At 47.3% G+C, this 19,654-nt stretch overlaps 1 protein-coding gene across 1 annotated transcript in view; it reads left to right on the top strand.

Moving 5' to 3' along the window:
- Nucleotides 1-4,296: 4,296 nt before the first annotated feature.
- PGK1 (phosphoglycerate kinase 1) overlaps nucleotides 4,297-19,654 on the top strand; it is a 28,303-nt gene continuing 12,945 nt past the window's right edge. The window contains exons 1-6 of the mRNA XM_075573486.1: nucleotides 4,297-4,452; nucleotides 10,515-10,565; nucleotides 11,166-11,321; nucleotides 11,780-11,924; nucleotides 12,947-13,050; nucleotides 14,781-14,900. Of these exons, the coding sequence (XP_075429601.1) occupies nucleotides 4,388-4,452; nucleotides 10,515-10,565; nucleotides 11,166-11,321; nucleotides 11,780-11,924; nucleotides 12,947-13,050; nucleotides 14,781-14,900 (641 nt within the window). The 5' untranslated portion in view covers nucleotides 4,297-4,387. The remainder of the gene's footprint in view (nucleotides 4,453-10,514; nucleotides 10,566-11,165; nucleotides 11,322-11,779; nucleotides 11,925-12,946; nucleotides 13,051-14,780; nucleotides 14,901-19,654) is intronic.

The following is a 19,654-nucleotide window of genomic DNA, read 5'->3' as shown; positions in this document are numbered from 1 at the left end:
TCACACCGGCAGAAATCTGTACAATAGGTGCTGCTGGTTTTAATAGCTACAGGTCATAGACAAATAGGAACAGTACCGTCTAAATATGTATATACAGTTGGTAGGTGTCATAATGTCCTGAGATGTATTAATCCATCTGGTGCTTCAAGGGTTAATGAGCTAAAATTGGGTTAAACACCATTTGTCACGTACGGCACACCTGTGAGCACGTGACCTGCATACGGGACTAGGGTTAATACACAGCTCACAAGCGGAGCTAAAATTGGGTTAAACACCATTTGTCACGTACGGCACACCTGTGAGCACGTGACCTGCATACGGGACTAGGGTTAATACACAGCTCACAAGCGGTCCCCTTTTTTCACCTCCGCAAAGGTCTCTCAATGAACAATATCTCCCCTAAATCCGTCCCCATATACCACCTGTCACGAACAGCACACAAGTGGGCACGTGACTGAGATATGCAATCAGGGTTAATACACACGGCTACTCATGCCAACTCACCTTTCTCCTCTGCAAAAGGTACCTCTAATGAGTTAATATTAACCCCTTACTCAATTGCAATCATATCTATACACTTCCACCACCCAAGATAGTTATGCAAATAAAATGTCAAATTAATATTTGCGAGGGTCGTCCCAGGTCCCTGTTTATTATAGAAAAAACTATGCACTTTAACACACAATTTGTTGTAGCAAAATGCGTGCAAAAATATAAATACTCTCGAGTGCAACAGTTAATTCAGAGCCCATAGCATCAATTATTACATGTTTTAATATATATAAAAATACAATGCTTGGGTGACAGAAAAAAAGGATTACAAGAACATACAATTACAATAGATGCAGAACAGTTTCTATTCTGGCCCAAGCCCACTGTGGCAAGTGAGTAGAATCGGGTAGCTAAACTCATCTCCTTTAAATGCACACAGAATCCTTCTATTTTCTGTAACTTATTGGAGGGAGTATAAAATAACTGATAAGCAACATTTGTGGGGAGAAGGTAAAAAAAAGAATGCTTTTCTTGGGGGGACAGTGCATCTATTCACTTTAGCTGCTGGTTGTAAAATAAGCATGCTTTCCTGTCCAAGCAGGAACAAGACATGGGGTATACCAACTAGCAGGGGTGGGATGGGCAAACCATCTCAGATTTGAGCAGAGGGTGGTTGCCAAGGCAAGAGGCTGGGAAGCCACAAGGGAAAGCAACAATGTTGCAATTTTACACTGAAGAGTGCTGGCAGCCTTAGGGCTCGTTCAGGCTGCCAGCTGATGACTCGGAGGGAGGGCGTGAGGGAGGCAGTGCTGGGAGTTTGCTGGGCGACATGTGATTATCCCCCAGCAGACTTTTCAGCGTTGGGGAGGGGGCGGGGCTACAGACGGCAGGGTAAAGTATCCAAGCTGCAGTCATGAAATCATTCTGAAGAATGATTTCATTGGCTGCCTTGGTCCCTGTGACGCTGCTTCAGCTCCAAGAAACGAAATTTTCGTTTACTGAAGCTGTCGTCAGCAGCAACTCCTGGCTTCGGAGGCAGGGCAGTAGCTACCCTGACAACAAGTATTCACATTGAATACTTTGTTGCTCACGGCAGCACGCACGTCAGCACGCCCTGCCCCCGAAGCCAGCACCCTGAACGAGGCCTTAGGCCTCGTTCAGGGTGCCAGAGGTAGGAGTTGGAGGGCGAGCGTTCGGGAGGGAGGGCGGCAGTCTGGTGGGCGATGTGTGTTCATCCCCAGCAGACGTTTTCAGGAGTTGAGGAGGGGGCGGGGCTACAGTGACGTTAGGGATCGAGGCTGCAGTCTTGAAATCATTCTCAAGAATGATTTCATTGGCTGCCGAGGTCCCAGTGACGCTGCTGCAGCTTCAAAAAACGATTTTTTTTGTTCATTGAAACTGTAGCCAGCGTCAACTCCTGGCTTCGGAGACAGGGCAGCTGCTACCCTGAAAACCACTATTCAATTTGAATACTTTGTGTCCCACGGGAGCTCGCACGGCAGCACGCCCTCCCTCCGAAGCCTGCACCCTGAACGAGGCCTCAGAACAGGGAGCACATGCAATCTGGTTCCAGGACAGTTTCTCAAAATGAAAGGCTAAAACAGAAACAGAAAACCCTATACATTACATTACCCAAAAGCCATTGGGTTTCTCCCAGAGAGGTCACTGGCTCAGGAACATGAGATATCACGTGTTTGGTCCAAACACACCTCTGTTGAAATCTGATTTTCATAATCTTTGCTAAGATATTGCTAATGCATTCTTTCTCCATGGAAACAACAGAAGCCCGTTCACGTCGTAAATCAGCTGTTAGATTGAGAGTTTTACGACAGAGTAAAAAAAACTCTACAAAAATGACATTTAGATTTCTCCTCAATATCTAAACGCTATAACTTTCCTTAACTAATACTTACACATGCGTGAGTAACATCAATACATTCAGATGCTCATGGTGGACGCGACAAGGCTAAGCACGAACGTCTTACCCCTAAACCTGTGCGACAAATTAATACCTGTTACCCAGTACCTGCTAAATCTGACGTGTCTGTAATAATTATATGCCACTTGGTGCTATGGATACACATGTATTGTATTGTATTGTACAGGCATACCCCGGTTTAAGGACACTCACTTTAAGTACACTTGCGAGTAAGTACATATCGCCCAATAGGCAAACGGCAGCTCGCGCATGCGCCTATCAGCACGTCCTGAACAGCAATACCGGCTCCCTACCTGCACCGAAGCTGTGCACAAGCGGGGAGACTATAGAGCCTGTTACAAATGTGTTATTTACATCAGTTATGCACGTATATGACGATTGCAGTACAGTACATGCATCGATAAGTGGGGGAAAAAGGTAGTGCTTCACTTTAAGTACATTTTCGCTTTACATACATGCTCCGGTCCCATTGCGTACGCTAATGCGGGGTATGCCTGTATGTCTTTATTTATATAGCGCCATTAATGTACATAGCGCTTCACAGCAGTAATACATGTGGTAATCCAATAAATAACAGATAATATAAATAACAGATCATGGGAATAAGTGCTTTAGACATTAAGGAAGAGGAGTCCCTGCTCCGAGGAGCTTACAGTCTAATTGGTAGGTAGGGAGAACGTACAGAGACAGTAGGAGGGAGTTCTGGTAACTGCATCTGCAGGGGGCCAAGCTTTATGTGCCATGTGTTCAGAATAGCCACAGTGCTATTCATATGCTTCTTTAAGCAAGTGTGTCTTAAGGTGGGTCTTAAAGGTGGATAGAGAGGGTGCTAGTCGGGTACTGAGGGGAAGGGCATTCCAAAGGTGAGGGGCAGTCATTGAAAAAGGTTTAAGGCGGGAGAGGGCTTTAGATACAAAGGGGGTAGAAAGAAGACATCCTTGAGAAGAACGCAAGAGTCTGGATGGTGCATAACGAGAAATTAGGGCTGAGATGTAAGGAGGGGCAGAAGAGTGTAAAGCTTTAAAAGTGAGGAGAAGAATGGAGTGTGAGATGCGGGATTTGATTGGAAGCCAGGAGAGGGATTTCATGAGGGGAGATGCTGAGACAGATCTAGGAAAGAGTAGAGTGATTCTGGCAGCAGCGTTAAGGATAGATTGTAGGGGAGACAGGTGAGAGGCAGGAAGGCCGGACAGCAGGAGGTTACAGTAATCGTGACGGGAGAGAATGAGGGCCTGAGTCAGAGTTTTAGCAGTCGTGCAGGCGATGGAGCAACAGTACTACCAAAAAGCTGGTAATCACTGTTATTTGATTTTTTCGGCGACGGTTTCCCCTTGCGGCCAATCAGGAGCTTCTCCGTCCCTCTGCCTTCCCCCTTTATGAAGTCGCTTGTAGCCAGCGACTTCGCCTAAATTTGAAATATAACTATCGCAATGGCGACGGGTGACGTCATCGGTCGCCGGCACTATAAGCGCCGCCTTATTCTGATGCTCCTGAATGAGACACTGACAATGAATCCAGACCCTCCAACATTCGGCGCGTTATAGGTACACTTTGTGTGTTATGTCCAGGGATTTACAAGCAAGTGATACTTTGTAAGGATGGGGGGAATGGGGATGTTCTCAGCCACAGCCCTCGCGTTCTATGGTAGATTGCACGTTAAATACAGCTGGTAACATTGTATCACTGTTACGTGCCAGACGTGCTCTGAGCATTATGACGTCACGCGCTCCATTCACTCCCGCAGCTGTCAGTCTCCTTCCTCCTTCACTGCGAGAGGGGGGCGTTCCCACCGTCACTGTTGACAGCCATGTCAACCAATGGCGCGCCCCCTCGCTAGGCCTGCACCCCCTAGCGAGCCAATCAGAGGCGGCGACGGGCGGGTTATCTGCGGCGTTAAAGAGACCTGCGCTGGGAAAGGTCAGTCCTCCTCTGTCGCGTGTCTGAGCCGCAGCAAACATGTCTCTCTCCAACAAGCTGACCCTGGAGAAGGTGGACGTGAAGGGGAAGCGGGTGATAATGAGGTGAGGAGGGAGGAGCGCCCGTTTGTGGGCGTGGCATCCCATTAACCCTTTCGTTGACCCGGAACCACGCTTCGGGGTTGTATCCCCGTTACTGCTCTGCTAGTGACGCGGTTATAGGGGGCCAGTACATATCCCCCCCCCGCCCCAAATATCCTCCAGCACTGACGGGGTTAATGCTTTGCATCCGTATTAACCCCCAAGAGACTGGTAGGGAGGGGTAGGGGTTAATGAGGTGTGCAATGCTCTGCAGCGTCTCAGATCCGCTGTGTGCAGGTTACTCTGGGTGAGATGCTGTGTGAGCGGGGGATACTCTGTAACTGCCCGGTACCGGAGGTATCCCCCCACCACGTGACACAAGATGGGGGGGGGGAACCCATTCGCTGCCAGCCAGTGCTTTGCTTTGGGTGAGGTTGGCAGGAGAGCCTCATAGTGTCTTAAATCTCCCTCATTTCAAAGCCGAGACTGATTTATCATTTCGGGGTTGACAAGGAACCCTGTCACTATGTAAGAGGCACACCCATGCACTGGGGTACCCATGCACTGGGGTACCCATGCACTGACACCCATGCACTGGGGTACCCATGCACTGACACCCATGCACTGGGGTACCCATGCACTGACACCCATGCACTGGGGTACCCATGCACTGACACCCATGCACTGGGGTACCCATGCACTGACATCCATGGACTGGGGTACCCATGCAGGCCTATCCTGCAGAGGATGAATTAAACTCCATTCTAATCCATGTAACACTAATACTTTGTAATATTTAAAGGTACTGGCTTACTAGTCGCTTATTTTAACTTCAGTGCTGGAAGAGTAAGCGGCTCACAGCTGCAGTGTAACTAGTATCTCTGATGCAGAAGATGCATTTGATCCTTTTCCTCCTATTTATGCAGTGATGCATGATGATGGCGATGTATCTACGTTTGCATGAACGCCTTTTCTGCTAGGCAAACTCTGTGCAGAAGAGCGGATGTAACCTATCTAAGTGGCGATCCTTCCTGTCCCTGTGCGGCATTATCTCTGCTGTGAAGGTCACATTGAGGGCGTAGAAGATGCAGAAGGTTACCCAGGATCAATTCTGCTCTTAACACTGTGTAGTTTACAAACACATTGTGGAATGCTCTTAACACATGAGCAAGTATCTTCTGATGGGGAAAAAAAGAATAAATAAGAATCCTAAGCTGGGGTACCCTTCCAGTATCAAATAATGAAATATCTCTTACAATCCATTCAACTGGCAGTATCCCACTTGGCTCTGTAGTAAGGTATACCCACAATAAAGTGTCCAGACATCTATCTCTTGTATAGTGTAATGAATGATCAGAGATATATTTATATATATCTTTAGGACTCGCATATAGTGCAGCATCCTTGGGTAATGATCCATGTCAGGTACAGGTGTGCTTCCGTCTTCAATCCGGTGCAAAAGCAAAAAAGACACGTCACTACTCCCGGCAGGTTAAATAATCAAGAAAAGGAGAGCGTTCCCGAAAGTGAAAAAAGACTAATTTATTAGCAACAGGCAAAAATGCTCACAACTACGCGTTTCAAGTGTTGGCTCTTTATCAAGGTGAATCAATCAAGTGTCCTTTTTGCTGTCTTAACACTGTGCACCTTTTTATAAGAGATGTGTATTCTACATTATGTGCCTGATTTTTGTAGCGCACCTGGAACTTGGTCACACACCCCATATGGTGGGAAACCAACAATTTGTACCTGTTTGGTTGCACCAGTTTGCAGACCAATCGCCATTGTCCTGAGGCAGGCTTTCCTTGTTTACTTTAAAGTTCACTTTCTCCTCGTCTCGTATTATTAAAATATTCCAGTTTTTTTATTTTTTTTTTATTCCTCCAGTACTTATTTACGATTCCACTACTGAAATATAAAATATTGTTGGTTTTATATGGGCCTAGTTTTCACTGAGCACTTTAGGTCTTGGCCCGTTATTAGGAAAAGTCTTAAGCCTCACCGTAAAGGGTTAACCAGAAGTGAATACATTCACGCTGGATTCACTTGCACAATCTTTCTGCCTTGCAGCTCAAGGCTTGATCTGCACTAACTAACAGATGTAGATTACTCGGTCATGCCAAGATCAGCATGCTATAATGCTGTCCGGTATCTTTCTATGGACTTAAATAGACAAGGAGGCGGTTTTGCTAGATACCCAAGATTGCCTTGCCAGTCTGCTGAGTAATAACCCAGCCAGGCCAATGTTGGCTTTGCATGGTGCATCTGTCTGCCATTGAGTAGTTTGTCTGTATTAGTTGTTGTTGGTATTTGGAAACCACTGGATAAGGTATAAACAGCCACAGTAATACGGTGGAAGGACCCAGGCGTATGACATATGGAAGTATGTTATGGGAATTGAGTAACCTAATGGTTAATCCAAACACACGCAATTTTTAGGCCGTTTACGGTCCATTTGAATCACTTAGTTTTCATTGCTCAGTGCTTTGTAAAAGCTGTCCATCCTAGCAAGGGAAATACATTTACACTCCTGCGCAGCAGTGGTAATTATCGACTATTCACATTAAATGCTCTCGTCTGTCTGTTCTAGGCCGTAGTGTGAGTAATCGCCTTGCACTGTAGTGATTCGCGCGTGATGGGCGTTAGTGGAGCGCGATTTACTGTGTTCTGTGACCCTGATAAATGGTCTCCTACATGTTCTGTCATGTTTCCCCTATATTGAACTGCTGCACATTCCTCTCTGACCATTAAGGAGTTAACATGTTGGACTGTACATGCACTGCAAGGCACAATGGGGCTGTATTGTTTTAATTACCCTGCTGTGCGGCAGTTTGCCAGCTTAATTTATTTCTGCCCATCAACTTCTCTCTGGCCAGAAGATTCTGCGAACGTGCCAATTTCTCTGGATGGAAAACTTACTTCATTGGTGATTAAATCCCAAAATGGACACACACTACCCAAATTATCTAATGTTTAGGGCACTTATCGCTCTGATCTGAGATGCCTTCGCTGTGCCAATTTCATGGTGGTGGTTCAGAATAACAGAGCAGTGAAGCTCATGGTTGTGTATCTGGATCAGATCCTGGTACTGTATATACCATCGCGTTGAGATAACTTGGCCTCGGCTCGTTCTGTTAGATTTTTAAGCTGTTTGGAGACATTTCTGCTTTTTAATTGGCATCTAGCTTCCTTTCAAGCAATTAGTTGCGATGCCCGTGGATGCCACACCCTCTGACACTCGTTGCCGCTGGCAAAAATATGCAACTTCCGTTGTTAAAGCCGAGTCACATTGCAGCACAACCCAGGGATACAGAAAATGTCTCTACCTTCTCCTACATAACAATTAGATTGTAAGCTCCTCGGAGCAGGGACTCCTCTTCCTAAATGTTACTTTTGTCTGAAGCACTTATTCCCTTGACTTGTTGTTTATATGATTGTTGCGTATTATTACTGTGAAGCGCTATGTAAATAAAGACATACAGTACAATGTTTGTTGAAAGCCCTGATCTGCTCTTATAAAATGCATAATCTCCCTTTACAGAACACCCCACAATGCCAGCTCTACTCTATATATAAGCAAATCATGAAACAATGTCCTAAACCAGCAGTGTGCAAATTGGGGGTGTGGGACTGTCTGCGGGGGGGGGGGGGGGGTGTAGGGTGTAGAGAGGCCCTGCGCACTTCCCGAAGGCGCTTCATTTAAGTCCCGGGGAAGTGGAGAAGGCCTCTGTAAACTGCGCTTGCCTTGGCTCAGGCGGGTTCTAGAGACGTGGCGTCAAATGATGCCGCGAGGTCATGACATCACGTTGCCATGGCAACATGCCGGAGCCAAGTTGAGCGGGGGCGTGGAGAGAGGGGAACAGCAGGCAGGGGGACCGCAGGGAAAAAGATTATGCTCCCATGTCCTAAACCACCCAACAATCTAATGCTGAGCTCGTGGCGGCATCGTTACATGCGCGCACTTTCGGGACTCTTGCCTGATTGCCTATGGTAGTTTCTCACGTGACGCTGCGCGCGTCGACACTCCTACATTTTGCTGCCATAACTCATTGAGATTTCGGGTTGCAGTTGCGTGATGTCTGCGTCACATGAGCTGGTTGAGTCAATGAGGGCAAACCAGCTCTGTGATGTTTGCCATGACTCCCCCCAATCTCCTGCAGCTAGCGCACATCGTTGAGGCTGCAGGAGTGCGTGCGCCAGCGCCACAACCGTGAGCTCGGCCTAACTGGTGAACTATGCTTTTCTGTTTGCAAACTTCTCTGAGCGAGTGCAACACTTACTTGGTGTGAGAATGATGCCGCCATTTATTTATTTTTATTGCCACAAATCAACTTTTAATCTCTAGAATAGGGGCGGCTCTCACGCGAGACGAGGACTAATACCGGATCAATATCGCCGGACAAACGCGTTTATAAACTATACAAATAAACGGACAATGCACTTAACCGGGGTACACGGGGGAGATCCTATAGTTCTAGGCACGGGGACCTCCCCAATCTTTCCCCACAGGATGTCTTCTGGACTCCAGGCCTGGCCCCAGCACTGGGATCCTTTCGGTCAAAAACTTCTGGCCGGAGTCTAAGGCCGCGCTTATAGTGCTGGCGACGCGGCCGATCCCGTTGCCCCTAGCGAAAGTTATAATTTGATTTTAAGCGACGTCGCTGGCAATAAGGCCAGTGATGTCACGAAAGGGGGCGGGCCGCGGTCTCTGGTTTAGAGACAGTCACATGTGGGGACTGTCTCTAAAAAATCAAATTTACCCGGCTTAAAACTTTGGGTCTCGCTTACTATACGCGCTTGCGGCGGAGTCGATGTATTTGTTTTGGGTTGCCGTGCACTATAAGCGCAGCCTAAATCTCCTCTGATCTACTGCTCGGGGGTCTCCCTCCCTACATGGTTATACCTTTAGCCCACCATATTGCAACATTGAGGGCAGGTGCTGCCTACCTGCCCGGGCCCTGATTGGTGGAAACAACTGTAACATTATGTTGGCAACATAAACGGTTACAGGGAAAGGTCGCAGAGCGCTTCTGCAACATTTCTCCTACCAACTCCAGTCAAGGGCCACCAACAGGTCAAGTCTTCTGGATATCCCTGCTTCAGCACAGGAGGTAAAGTAATTTTGACTGAGCGGAATGAGACATTTGGTTGTGGCCATTTTGCTGCGAACAAATGACCGCTGGTTTGTCCGCAGTGGACCCTTGCCACAGTTGCTCGGCACTGATCCACCGCCTGCTTCTAACAAGGTGAGGTTATTTTAAGGGGTTTAACTTAAGGGGCTTTAGAGAAGGGGGTGCCTTAGTACTGGGAGGTTAGGGGCTTACCTTGGCGGAGAAGCAGAGTTCTGGTCATTTAGTCACGGCGCCATGACCAGATGTCCTAGACTGCTGATTTAAGCCACCTGTGCTGAAGCGGGGATCCTGAAGGCCTGACCTGTTGGTGGCCCTTGAACTGGGGTTGGCCACTCTTGGTTTAGAATCACTAATTGCCCTGTCAGTTAAACTTGATTCTGTAACATTACCTGCTCTTCTCATTGGGTTTTCTGCGGGTTTAGTCTCGTATTTTTTATATATGGTGTTTGTCAGATACGGGTCTTTTCTCTGTCGTGTTACCGCACTGTGACTGTAAGCCTTTATCTGAGGTTACATGGGGACTGTTTAATAGTCTGTGAACTGTGTCCTGTACACGGCTGGCATTCTCACATTCACTACACTTTAAAAAGCATCACGTGTGATCTAGAGGAACATCACACATTAACCTAAATACTGCGAGGCGGGATTATTACTCCAGTGGTTTTTGGAAGGTAACCTACATGGTAATTACGATATTAAACTTTCTCTGGTCTAATCCAGGCATAAATGTGCATCTTTGCTCTTCATGTATGTATTTATTTTTTTTTACTTGTATTTTCTTCATGTTATATTTTCGGAACGGGTACAAAAGAAAAATAAAGGGGCTCTTGCATAGAGGGGTACAGGCATTTGAAATGTTGGTTGTATTGGTCTCTGTAGACCATGTTAAATAAAATATATATATATATATATATATTTTTTTTTTTTTAATTTATTTTTCCTTTAAATTTTTAGGGTTGATTTCAACGTCCCCATGAAAAATAATCAGATTACAAACAACCAAAGGTATGTATCTTTCACACGGCCTAAATATATCAGAGATAAATGTGTCCTGTGCCGCCCTCACTCTGTTCCTGCTAATTTATTCTGCGTTGCTTAGGCAGCTAAGCGTAATTTCTCACACACCCGTAAGTTAAGGTTGTGCAAATATAAATGTTGCAGATATTAAAATATAGTATTCAGTCCTTAAATGTATTAAAATTACACCACTCGAATGACTTCTAGTCCTTCGTCTTTCTTAGTTGGCTGTTGGAGGAAATGTTGAACCCTGTAATAAAGGAACAATTGGTGCATTTACATCAGGTTTCTTGTTTTTTAATGTTTCTCCTGACTGGGGTGAGAAACGGCTTACTGGGATACACCAAATAATAAACACCTCTTTTGGGGTGCACCAGTGTTTGAAGATCTGGAAACTGACCACAAGCCTGTTCCCCCGTGAGAATTAGACCTATAATACAAGATAACCAGGCTGTATATCTGTGGTATTAGCCTGATGAAGGCAGCCTGTTAGAAACGGTGTCTCCATGCAATAAATGGTTTACTGCATCATGGATCTGTGGAGGTGCGTTGGTTTCTGCCCCTTAATAACAATGTTTGCCATTTCAGGATTAAGGCCGCCCTCCCCAGCATCCAGCACTGCTTGGACAAGGGCGCCAAATCTGTGGTACTCATGAGTCACCTGGGCAGACCTGATGGTGTCCCCATGCCCAATAAGTACTCTCTGGCACCAGTGGCTGAGGAACTCAAAGCTCTGATGAAGAGGTAGGTCGCTGTTCAGGGGACAGTCGCTGAGACTGGGTGCCGAGAAGCTTAACCCACGGCTGTGGTACCGGTCAATGGTCATTGAGGTTCATTTTCTCCAATCCCTACGTTCTTGGTCTTCTATTTCTATCAGGCAGTGTCAGTCTACATAGAATTTCCCAGGCACTATGATCCCTGCCCCAAAGAGCTTGCAATTTAATTATTCATTTGACACTAAGAACGGGACTTGCCCCAGGGAGAGGACGCTGGGATTTGACCTGGGTGCCCCTGCTTTAGACATTGACATTGGGGTACGAGACCGGTTGTGTTGCAAAGTGATTTGTTCTCCCATTTTGGGAGATGAGGCTTTTAGAGGTCTGCTCCCGTACCTTATATGCGGTAGCCGGGGTGAATAGGTCCTCCTCACGGGCGCCATGTTCCTCACGTTTTGGTCTCCCTCGTTTCCTGGTCACGCGCAGAGAGATCGTGTTTCTGAAGGACTGTGTAGGGGCCGAGGTGGAAGCTGCGTGTGCCAACCCGGCTCCCGGTACCGTCCTGCTTCTGGAGAACCTGCGGTTCCATGTGGAGGAGGAGGGGAAGGGCAAAGATGCAGCTGGCAACAAGGTTGGCTATAAATAAATAGATGTACATATACCATTCCCATGATTTATTTTGACACTTTAGCTTATGGGTGGGAGATGCATCATTGTAGCCTTATTGGTACTAAAGTACTGTGTACCCCCACTTTGAGTTTCCATTTATTTGTAAGATTCCCCTTTTCTGTAACTATTTGTATAATGCATTCCAGAGATTTACCCCAAATGTTAGATAAAATAATCCTTGTGCTTTTGACCATGTTCCATTTTAACCGGCTGTGGCTGAAGCTGATCTGTTTCTGGCGTATCTGAATATGGGATCATGGCCAGTGCACAGATTAAAAATCTGATACGGCCTGTAGGGTTTATAACCTGACCTTTTGCTGAAGGTCAGAAAGGGGGGAGTCCCCCGGACTGGCTTTTTTTAGCACGCCTGACCTAGTATATCACGTCCCTTACTGTACAGGCTGCTAAATGCTGACCTTCTCGGCCTGAAACAGGAGAGCTGCAGAGAACGCATTCACATTAACCCTCGCCACGCCCTGGGGATCCGGCACACTGGGAATATGCTTCACTGGACAGTGACTTCATTGGCTTTCTGTCCAGCCATGAACACGCCCTTTCCATATTAAAATGCAAAATATAACTGCCACACTATTGCCGGAGACACTTTGCACCAGAGTTTAAGAATTAAGGCTGTGATTATACAGAAACACGTGTGGCAGCTCCAGAACTACCTTGCATTCAATGACGGTACTTATACCGCAAGCGCCGGTCACACGCACCATGCTGCAATGCGCACGCCTGGGGAAGAGACTGGGACATTTTTTTCCCTCTTGCGACACCCGTGTCACACGAGCGGTTGAGCCAATGAGGGCGAACCGCTCGCGGCCACGCCTCCTGCCCTCCCTCCCTGCTATAATCAAGATGCTGCTCAGCAGCAGCGCTGGGTGACGTCACACAATAGCGCTGCAGCACTTGGTATAATCTCCGCTTAAGACTGTTGCTTTGTAGCTATTGGTGACGTGGAATTTGTTTTTGCGTTTTTAGATTAAGGCGGATGCTGGACAAATAGACACTTTCCGAACCTCCCTTTCTAAACTTGGGGACGTTTACATCAATGATGCTTTTGGGACGGCCCACCGAGCTCACAGGTAACTAGGAATCAAAGGTCTTTTACTGGCGAGGTGCCTGACGGGTGCAGCCTGTGTATTACTGTGGCCTCGGGAGCCCAATAATCTGAGCAAGGGCCCAACTGGGAATAGGTGCAACTGTTCTGCTGCTTCAAAACAAATTAACACATACGTCTGCTGCATGGCTATCTGGGAAATGCCAACCCCTGCTGTGCTCTAGTCAATTAGCCAGGATTGATTTATTATTCCATGCTTCAGGGAACCTTCATTACCTGCTGGCTGCTATAGGGAGCACGGTGCACAGTCTGGTGTAGCTTGGGGAAGTACTCGTGTTGTGCATGTAACCCAGACAGGGCGAGAGGCCGCCTCTGGCAGCGACTGTGTAGAGGGCGTTGCTTGCTGGACCAGACTTGCATCATAAGCAGAAAATGTGGCGTTCTGTTTACCCCGCTGGAACCTTCCCAAGGATCTCCAATGCCTGGTTGTAGACATCCCCCAATCTATGCAAATACATGTCGGATCTACCATCCCCACACTTCCCGTTCCTGGCTTGTAAGGAAGCCTTTCAGAACACAATAGCACGTCAAAAAAGTTTTCTCAATGCCATGAATACGTAAGGCTTTCCCAGCAAAGTGCTGTGTGTAATCAGACTGGGAGAGAGAGAACCCTCTATAGCACTCGGGTTCACGCTCTGATGATGAGTGGGTGATTTAAAACATATTCTTTATTAATGGCAAATATAAAATAGTAGATGTTGGAACAACGTACTGGAGGTAGGTTGATCCTGGATAATAGTAGCCGTGTTGGCTCCGGATCAGTTAGTAGCTAATATACCAGATATAACTATATTGGAACACTGGTAACACAACAGCACAGAGATCCTGATGTGGACCTGTGTGATGGTGGTGTGCTGCTGGGTGTGCTAAAATAGGTACTGAAAACACATATCACATTGTAGCAGGGTTTGCGTAAGTCCTTTAATAAGGTGGTAGGTGTGATATGTATATGCTGATAGACACTGGGAACATATATATAGTGGTTATCAGCATATACATATCACACCTACCACCTTATTAAAGGACTTGCGCAAACCCTGCTACAATGTGATATGTGTTTTCAGTACCTATTTTAGCACACCCAGCAGCACACCCCCATCACACAGGTCCACATCAGGATCTCTGTGCTGTTCTGTTACCAGTGTTCCAATATAGTTATATCTGGTATATTAGCTACTAACTGATCCGGAGCCAACACGGCTACTATTATCCAGGATCAACCTACCTCCAGTACGTTGTTCCAACATCTACTATTTTATATTTGCCATTAATAAAGAATATGTTTTAAATCACCCACTCATCATCAGAGCGTGAACCCGAGTGCTATAGAGGGTTCTCTCTCTCCCTGTTTACTACTGTACTACACCCTAAGCACCGTTCACCATCTCACCATACCATTGTGGCTGCAGCAGGGGTCCCCCTATTATCCCAATGTAATCAGACTGGGAAGGCACTGTGTGCCAGTGTGGGTACGTGGCGCGCTGCTTCTGACTGTATCGTGGCTCGTACACTAGTGGCTGGCTTGCTGTTCTCTGCATGTAAACATATTGGTGAACAACTCCAGTCCCGAGCCCCCTCGTCAGGTTTGCAGGATTTCCCATCTTCAGCACAGCAGGCTCAGTCAGACTGGGCCACCTGTGCTGAAGCAGGGCTGACCTTAACACGTTTCCTCTTCACTGTTTTTTTTTTTCTTAGCTCCATGGTGGGAGTGAATCTGCCGCAGAGAGCCGCAGGATTCCTAATGAAGAAGGAGCTGGATTACTTTGCCAAGGCGTTGGAGAGCCCCGAGAGGCCTTTCCTGGCTATTCTCGGAGGGTGCGTGTCTTCAGTTACATTAGTTATCACTTCCGTCTGTGTGGCTGCTAGTAGACCTACTGTTCCCTGAATAATGCGTAAGGAACTTCATAGGTTGGTCCATTGAAAGGCATCACAACCTATCAATTGTACGAGGTTGTCTTCTGCATGAGCACTTGCGGCTGCAGAGGTCTCCATGAGATGTGATCTCTAACCTGGAGGTGGGACGTGACACTCGCGGGGTGTATTGAAGTAGCCTCTCCAGCAGACCTCACACCTGATGCAGGAACCTCTGCAGTACCCCAAGCTTATGCACTAAAAAAACCTTGAACGATTGTCCTTTAAATGGAATCGCAACCTAGGAAGGATCTGGCTTATTTGTGTACATTTATTTATTTATAAAATAAAATATTTTACCAGGAAGTAATACATTGAGAGTTACCTCTCGTTTTCAAGTATGTCCTGGGCACAGAGTAAAACAAATAATACATGGTTACAAGTACAGTTACATAAATGAACAAGGTATACATTATATACAAGACATTGCGTGCACAGTTAAAGAAAATATATATTATGAGCGTATGAAACAGTTACAGACCAGATTAAAGTGTGAGACAGCCTTAGATTTGAAAGAACTTAAGCTGGTGGTGGATATGAGAGTCTCTGGTAGGTTGTTCCAGTTTTGGGGTGCACGGCAGGAGAAGGAGGAACGTCCGGATACTTTGTTGAGCCTTGGGACCATGAATAGTCTTTTGGAGTCTGATCTCAGGTGATAGGTGCTGCATGTGGTAGGGGTGAGGAGCTTGTTCAGGTAGCTGGGTAGCTTGCCCAGAAAGTATTTGAGGGTGAGACAGGAAAGGTGAACTTTGCGCCTAGACTCTAGTGATGACCAATCTAGTTCTTTGAGCATTTCGCAGTGATGTGTGTTGTAGTTGCATTGGAGAACAAAACGACAAATTGAATTGTAGAGGGTGTCAAGTTTGCTATGGTGGGTTTGAGGAGCCGAGCCATATACGATGTCTCCATAGTCAATAATTGGCATTAGCATCTGCTGTGCAATACGCTTTCTGACCAGGAGACTTAGGGAGGATTTGTTCCTGTAAAGTACCCCTAGTTTGGCATAGGTCTTGGTTGTCAGGGTATCAATGTGCATCCCGAATGTTAAGTGGGAGTCAAACCATAAGCCCAGGTATTTAAAACTAGTGACAGGTGTTAGGGTGGTGTGAGTGTTGGTTCTAATCAGGAGCTCAGTCACTGGAAGCTTTACAAATTTAGTCTTGGTCCCAAACACCATTGTTAGTCTTGTCAGTGTTTAAAAACAGTTTGTTTTGGGAAATCCAGTTTTCGAGTCTCAAAAAGTCAGACTGAAGTATGTGTTGAAGGTCAGAGAGGCTATGGCTGTGTGCATACAGGATTGTGTCATCTGCATACATGTGTATTGAGGCTTCCTTACAAGCTGTGGGAAGATCATTAATGAACACTGAGAAGAGTAGGGGCCCCAGAACAGCCTTGCGGGACACCACAGGGGGTTGGAGTTAGAGCCTGAGATGGACACATGTTGGGATCTTCCTGATAGGTAGGACTGAAACCAGTTTAAAGCATGTTTCCCTATTCCAGAGCTCTGGAGTTTGTTAAGCAGGATAGCATGATCAACTGTGTCAAAAGCCTTTGCAAAATCTAGGAATACTGCACCAGTGAGTTGTTACCGTTCCATTCCACACTGGATTTCATTGCAAACATTTAGCAGGGTAGTTACGGTGGAGTGTTTGGGACGAAACCCAGACTGGAATTGGCTAGGGAAATTTGTCTTGGTGTAGAAATCGCTTAATTGGGAGTGGACACATTTTTCCATAACTTTGGATAGAATTGGGAGAAGTGAGATTGGCCTGTAGTTTGAGACAGTGTTTTTGTCCCCACTTTTGAAGATTGGGACAACTCTGGCAGTTTTCCAGGTCTTAGGGATATGGCCTGCAGACAGGATAGAGTTGACTATGGACGCAATTGGTTTGGCAATGGCTGGGGCACCAAGTCGTAGGAACCTAGATTGTAGTAAGTCGGGTCCACATTGGCTGCTTAGTTTTAGTTTGAGGAGCGCTTGTGTAATCTCCTCTTCAGATACTGGGCTAAATTGAAAATTGTGGGCAGTGTTGGGAGGGGGTGGGGCTATAGGGGTACTCCCAGGATGAGATTCAGGTTTGTGGTTTGGGCTGCGTTTCGCTAATAAGTTAGTGGCACACCCCACAAAGTAATCATTGAATGCATTTGCAATGTCAGTGGGGTTTGTCAGAGTAATATCCCCCTTAGTGATATTACTTGGTTGTTGATGGTTAGGAGGCTGGAATATATTGTTGATAACCTTCCAGAAGTTAGCTGGGTTTGATGTATTTTGGTGGAGATTGTCAGAGTAATATTGTGCTTTTGCATACCTTGTTTGCCTTGTGCACACGTTCCGCAGGCATCTGTAGTGATTGAGATCCTTGGTAGTGCCAGTTACTTTGTAGCTTTTCCACAAGGCATCCCTGAACTGGTAGAGTGCTATAAGGTCAGTTGTAACCCATGGAAGGTGGGCCCCCCGTACCCTTATTTTGCATAGTGGAGCATGGGTATCGCAGAGTTTTAAGAACTCGGATTGGAAATAGTCGAGCGCAGAATCGGGGTCGGGAATTAAATCGAATCTGTGCCATGGGCAGTTGGTAAGGTCATCCAGAAACTGTTGTGGGTTAAAAATTTTAAATGAGGGGGGCGTGGCCAACTGCAGAGCCGAGAAGACGTGCAGCTCATGAGCTCCGGGCCCCAAAGCCCCGTAAAGCAGCCTTTCCCCTGCAAACCCACAGGGAATTATACCAGCGGAAGGCGCGGGCGGCGGAGCTATTAAATAAATAATAAAATATTTAAAAAAAAAAACACCAACCAGCCGGCGGAGAGCAAGTAGGAGCCGGGAGACGCGGTGCAGCAGCCATTTTCCCCAGGGGACGGCCCGGACGCGGCTGAGAGCGGCGCTCCTCCTTGACCCCACAGTGCGTGGGTGGCCGGGTAAGAAGCGGGACGAGAGGCTGTCTGCCGTTAGTCCCCGCGCGGCTGCAAGTGTGCGACTGGAGGTTGGTGGGGCAGAGAGTTGAGAGGAGCGGGGGCGGCCATTTTGACCCGGCACTCTGCAGAAGTGCCTGCGGAGTGTGCGGACTACCCCGGCCCCCTCCACCCCCCTCCCCCCTCCCCACTCCCCAAAAACCACAGACCAGGGACTCCAGGAGATTGGGAAGACCCAGAAGAGACATCCCCTGGGGAAAGAGCACTTTTGCAGAAGTGCACAAAGAGCCTACAGAGGAGAGGGCTTTAACAAATGTACACAGCCCACCCCCCCCCCCCATAATTAAAGGGGACATGCATGATTTAAAATAAAACCTAATGGGGGGACTTCCGGAGACGTCACCCGGTATGGACGGGTAGAAGAGGAGCTCCATAGACCCGCGCATTAAAAGACGCAAAAACCCACATTTTTCCCCAAAATTGCCGGGTAACACTTACACCCCCGGATAGCTAAAGAACTAGGCGATGTCAAAAACCAAAAAAGCGAGCAATCAGGGAGTTGCCAAATACTTTTCTCCGTCGCAACGGGCCAGGGACAGCACGATGGAGCCTCAAGATGGCGGCGGACCGCATGGCGCCACGGCGCTTTCAGGGAAAAAAACCCAGCCAAAAGATCGCACCCCAGCAAGCCCTGATCAACCCATAACCAGGGCATACTTGGAAGAACTCCTGGGGGCTATGGCAACGACGCTCCAATCCTCCTTTCAGACTGAGCTCAGAACCGCAGTGAGCGACATAAGGAAGGAAATCTCAGGGCTGACAGAGAAAACAACTACCCTGGAGAAAAAACTCACTGAGTCTCAACAAAGACAGAGTGAAGCGGAGGAAGAGATAGGCCGTCTAGGAGAAGAGATCACCCTCCTTAAAGAAGCTATGGAGGAGCAAGAAAATCGTGACCGGCGCCAAAACATCCGCGTCCGGAACGTACCGGAGTCGGTCGCACAGGATCAACTCCGACCATACCTCATGGAGCTCTTTAACTTAGTATGCGGGGAGCTGGAGGAGAAAGAGCTCGAAATGGATAGGGCTCATCGTGCCCTAGGACCTAAATCAGACGACCCGAGGCGGCGTAGGGACATTATAATAAAGATGCATAAATACACATCAAAAGAAAAAATAATTGCGGCCTGCCGGGACCTGGGGGAAATAACCTTTCAAAACGAAACTCTCCAAGTCTATAACGACTTGTCAAAGGCAACGAGAGACCGCAGACGTGAATTAAAACCTTTAACCAACCCCTACTCCGCGAGAAAGGAATCCAATACAGATGGGGATTCCCTTTCAAACTCACAGTTAACAGGAATGGAAAGTTCCTGTCCATGAAATACCCCGTGGACATGGCCCCCTTCGCAAAAGCATTAGGTCTAACTCCACCTCAAACGTGGATAACGACCAAATCCTACCGCTGAAAATACATCAGGAGACCCCCCCCGAACATCGGAGAGAATTGCGGCCCAACACCCTAGAGAAAAATGACAACCGCCGCGGCACTCAGAGAAATCCCCCCGGACAGACCCGGAGGGGGAAGAGTGCCCCCACTTACCTTGTTGGTCCAGGGCCGCACTGGAGCGCGGGCTGCGGACCCCCATGGTAATCCGGCGCCAACCTCCACTCCAATGTGAAGTCACGAGGCGCCTGTTCTCGAGATGGCTCTGAGGAGACTTCGAGAGAGGGGGGACGCCTCTGCT

Source organism: Ascaphus truei, chromosome 16 (assembly GCF_040206685.1).
Source record: "Ascaphus truei isolate aAscTru1 chromosome 16, aAscTru1.hap1, whole genome shotgun sequence".
NCBI classification, from domain to species: Eukaryota; Metazoa; Chordata; class Amphibia; order Anura; family Ascaphidae; genus Ascaphus; species Ascaphus truei.
The sequence above is the reverse complement of the archived record's forward strand: the minus strand, read 5'-3'. Positions and strand labels throughout refer to the sequence as shown.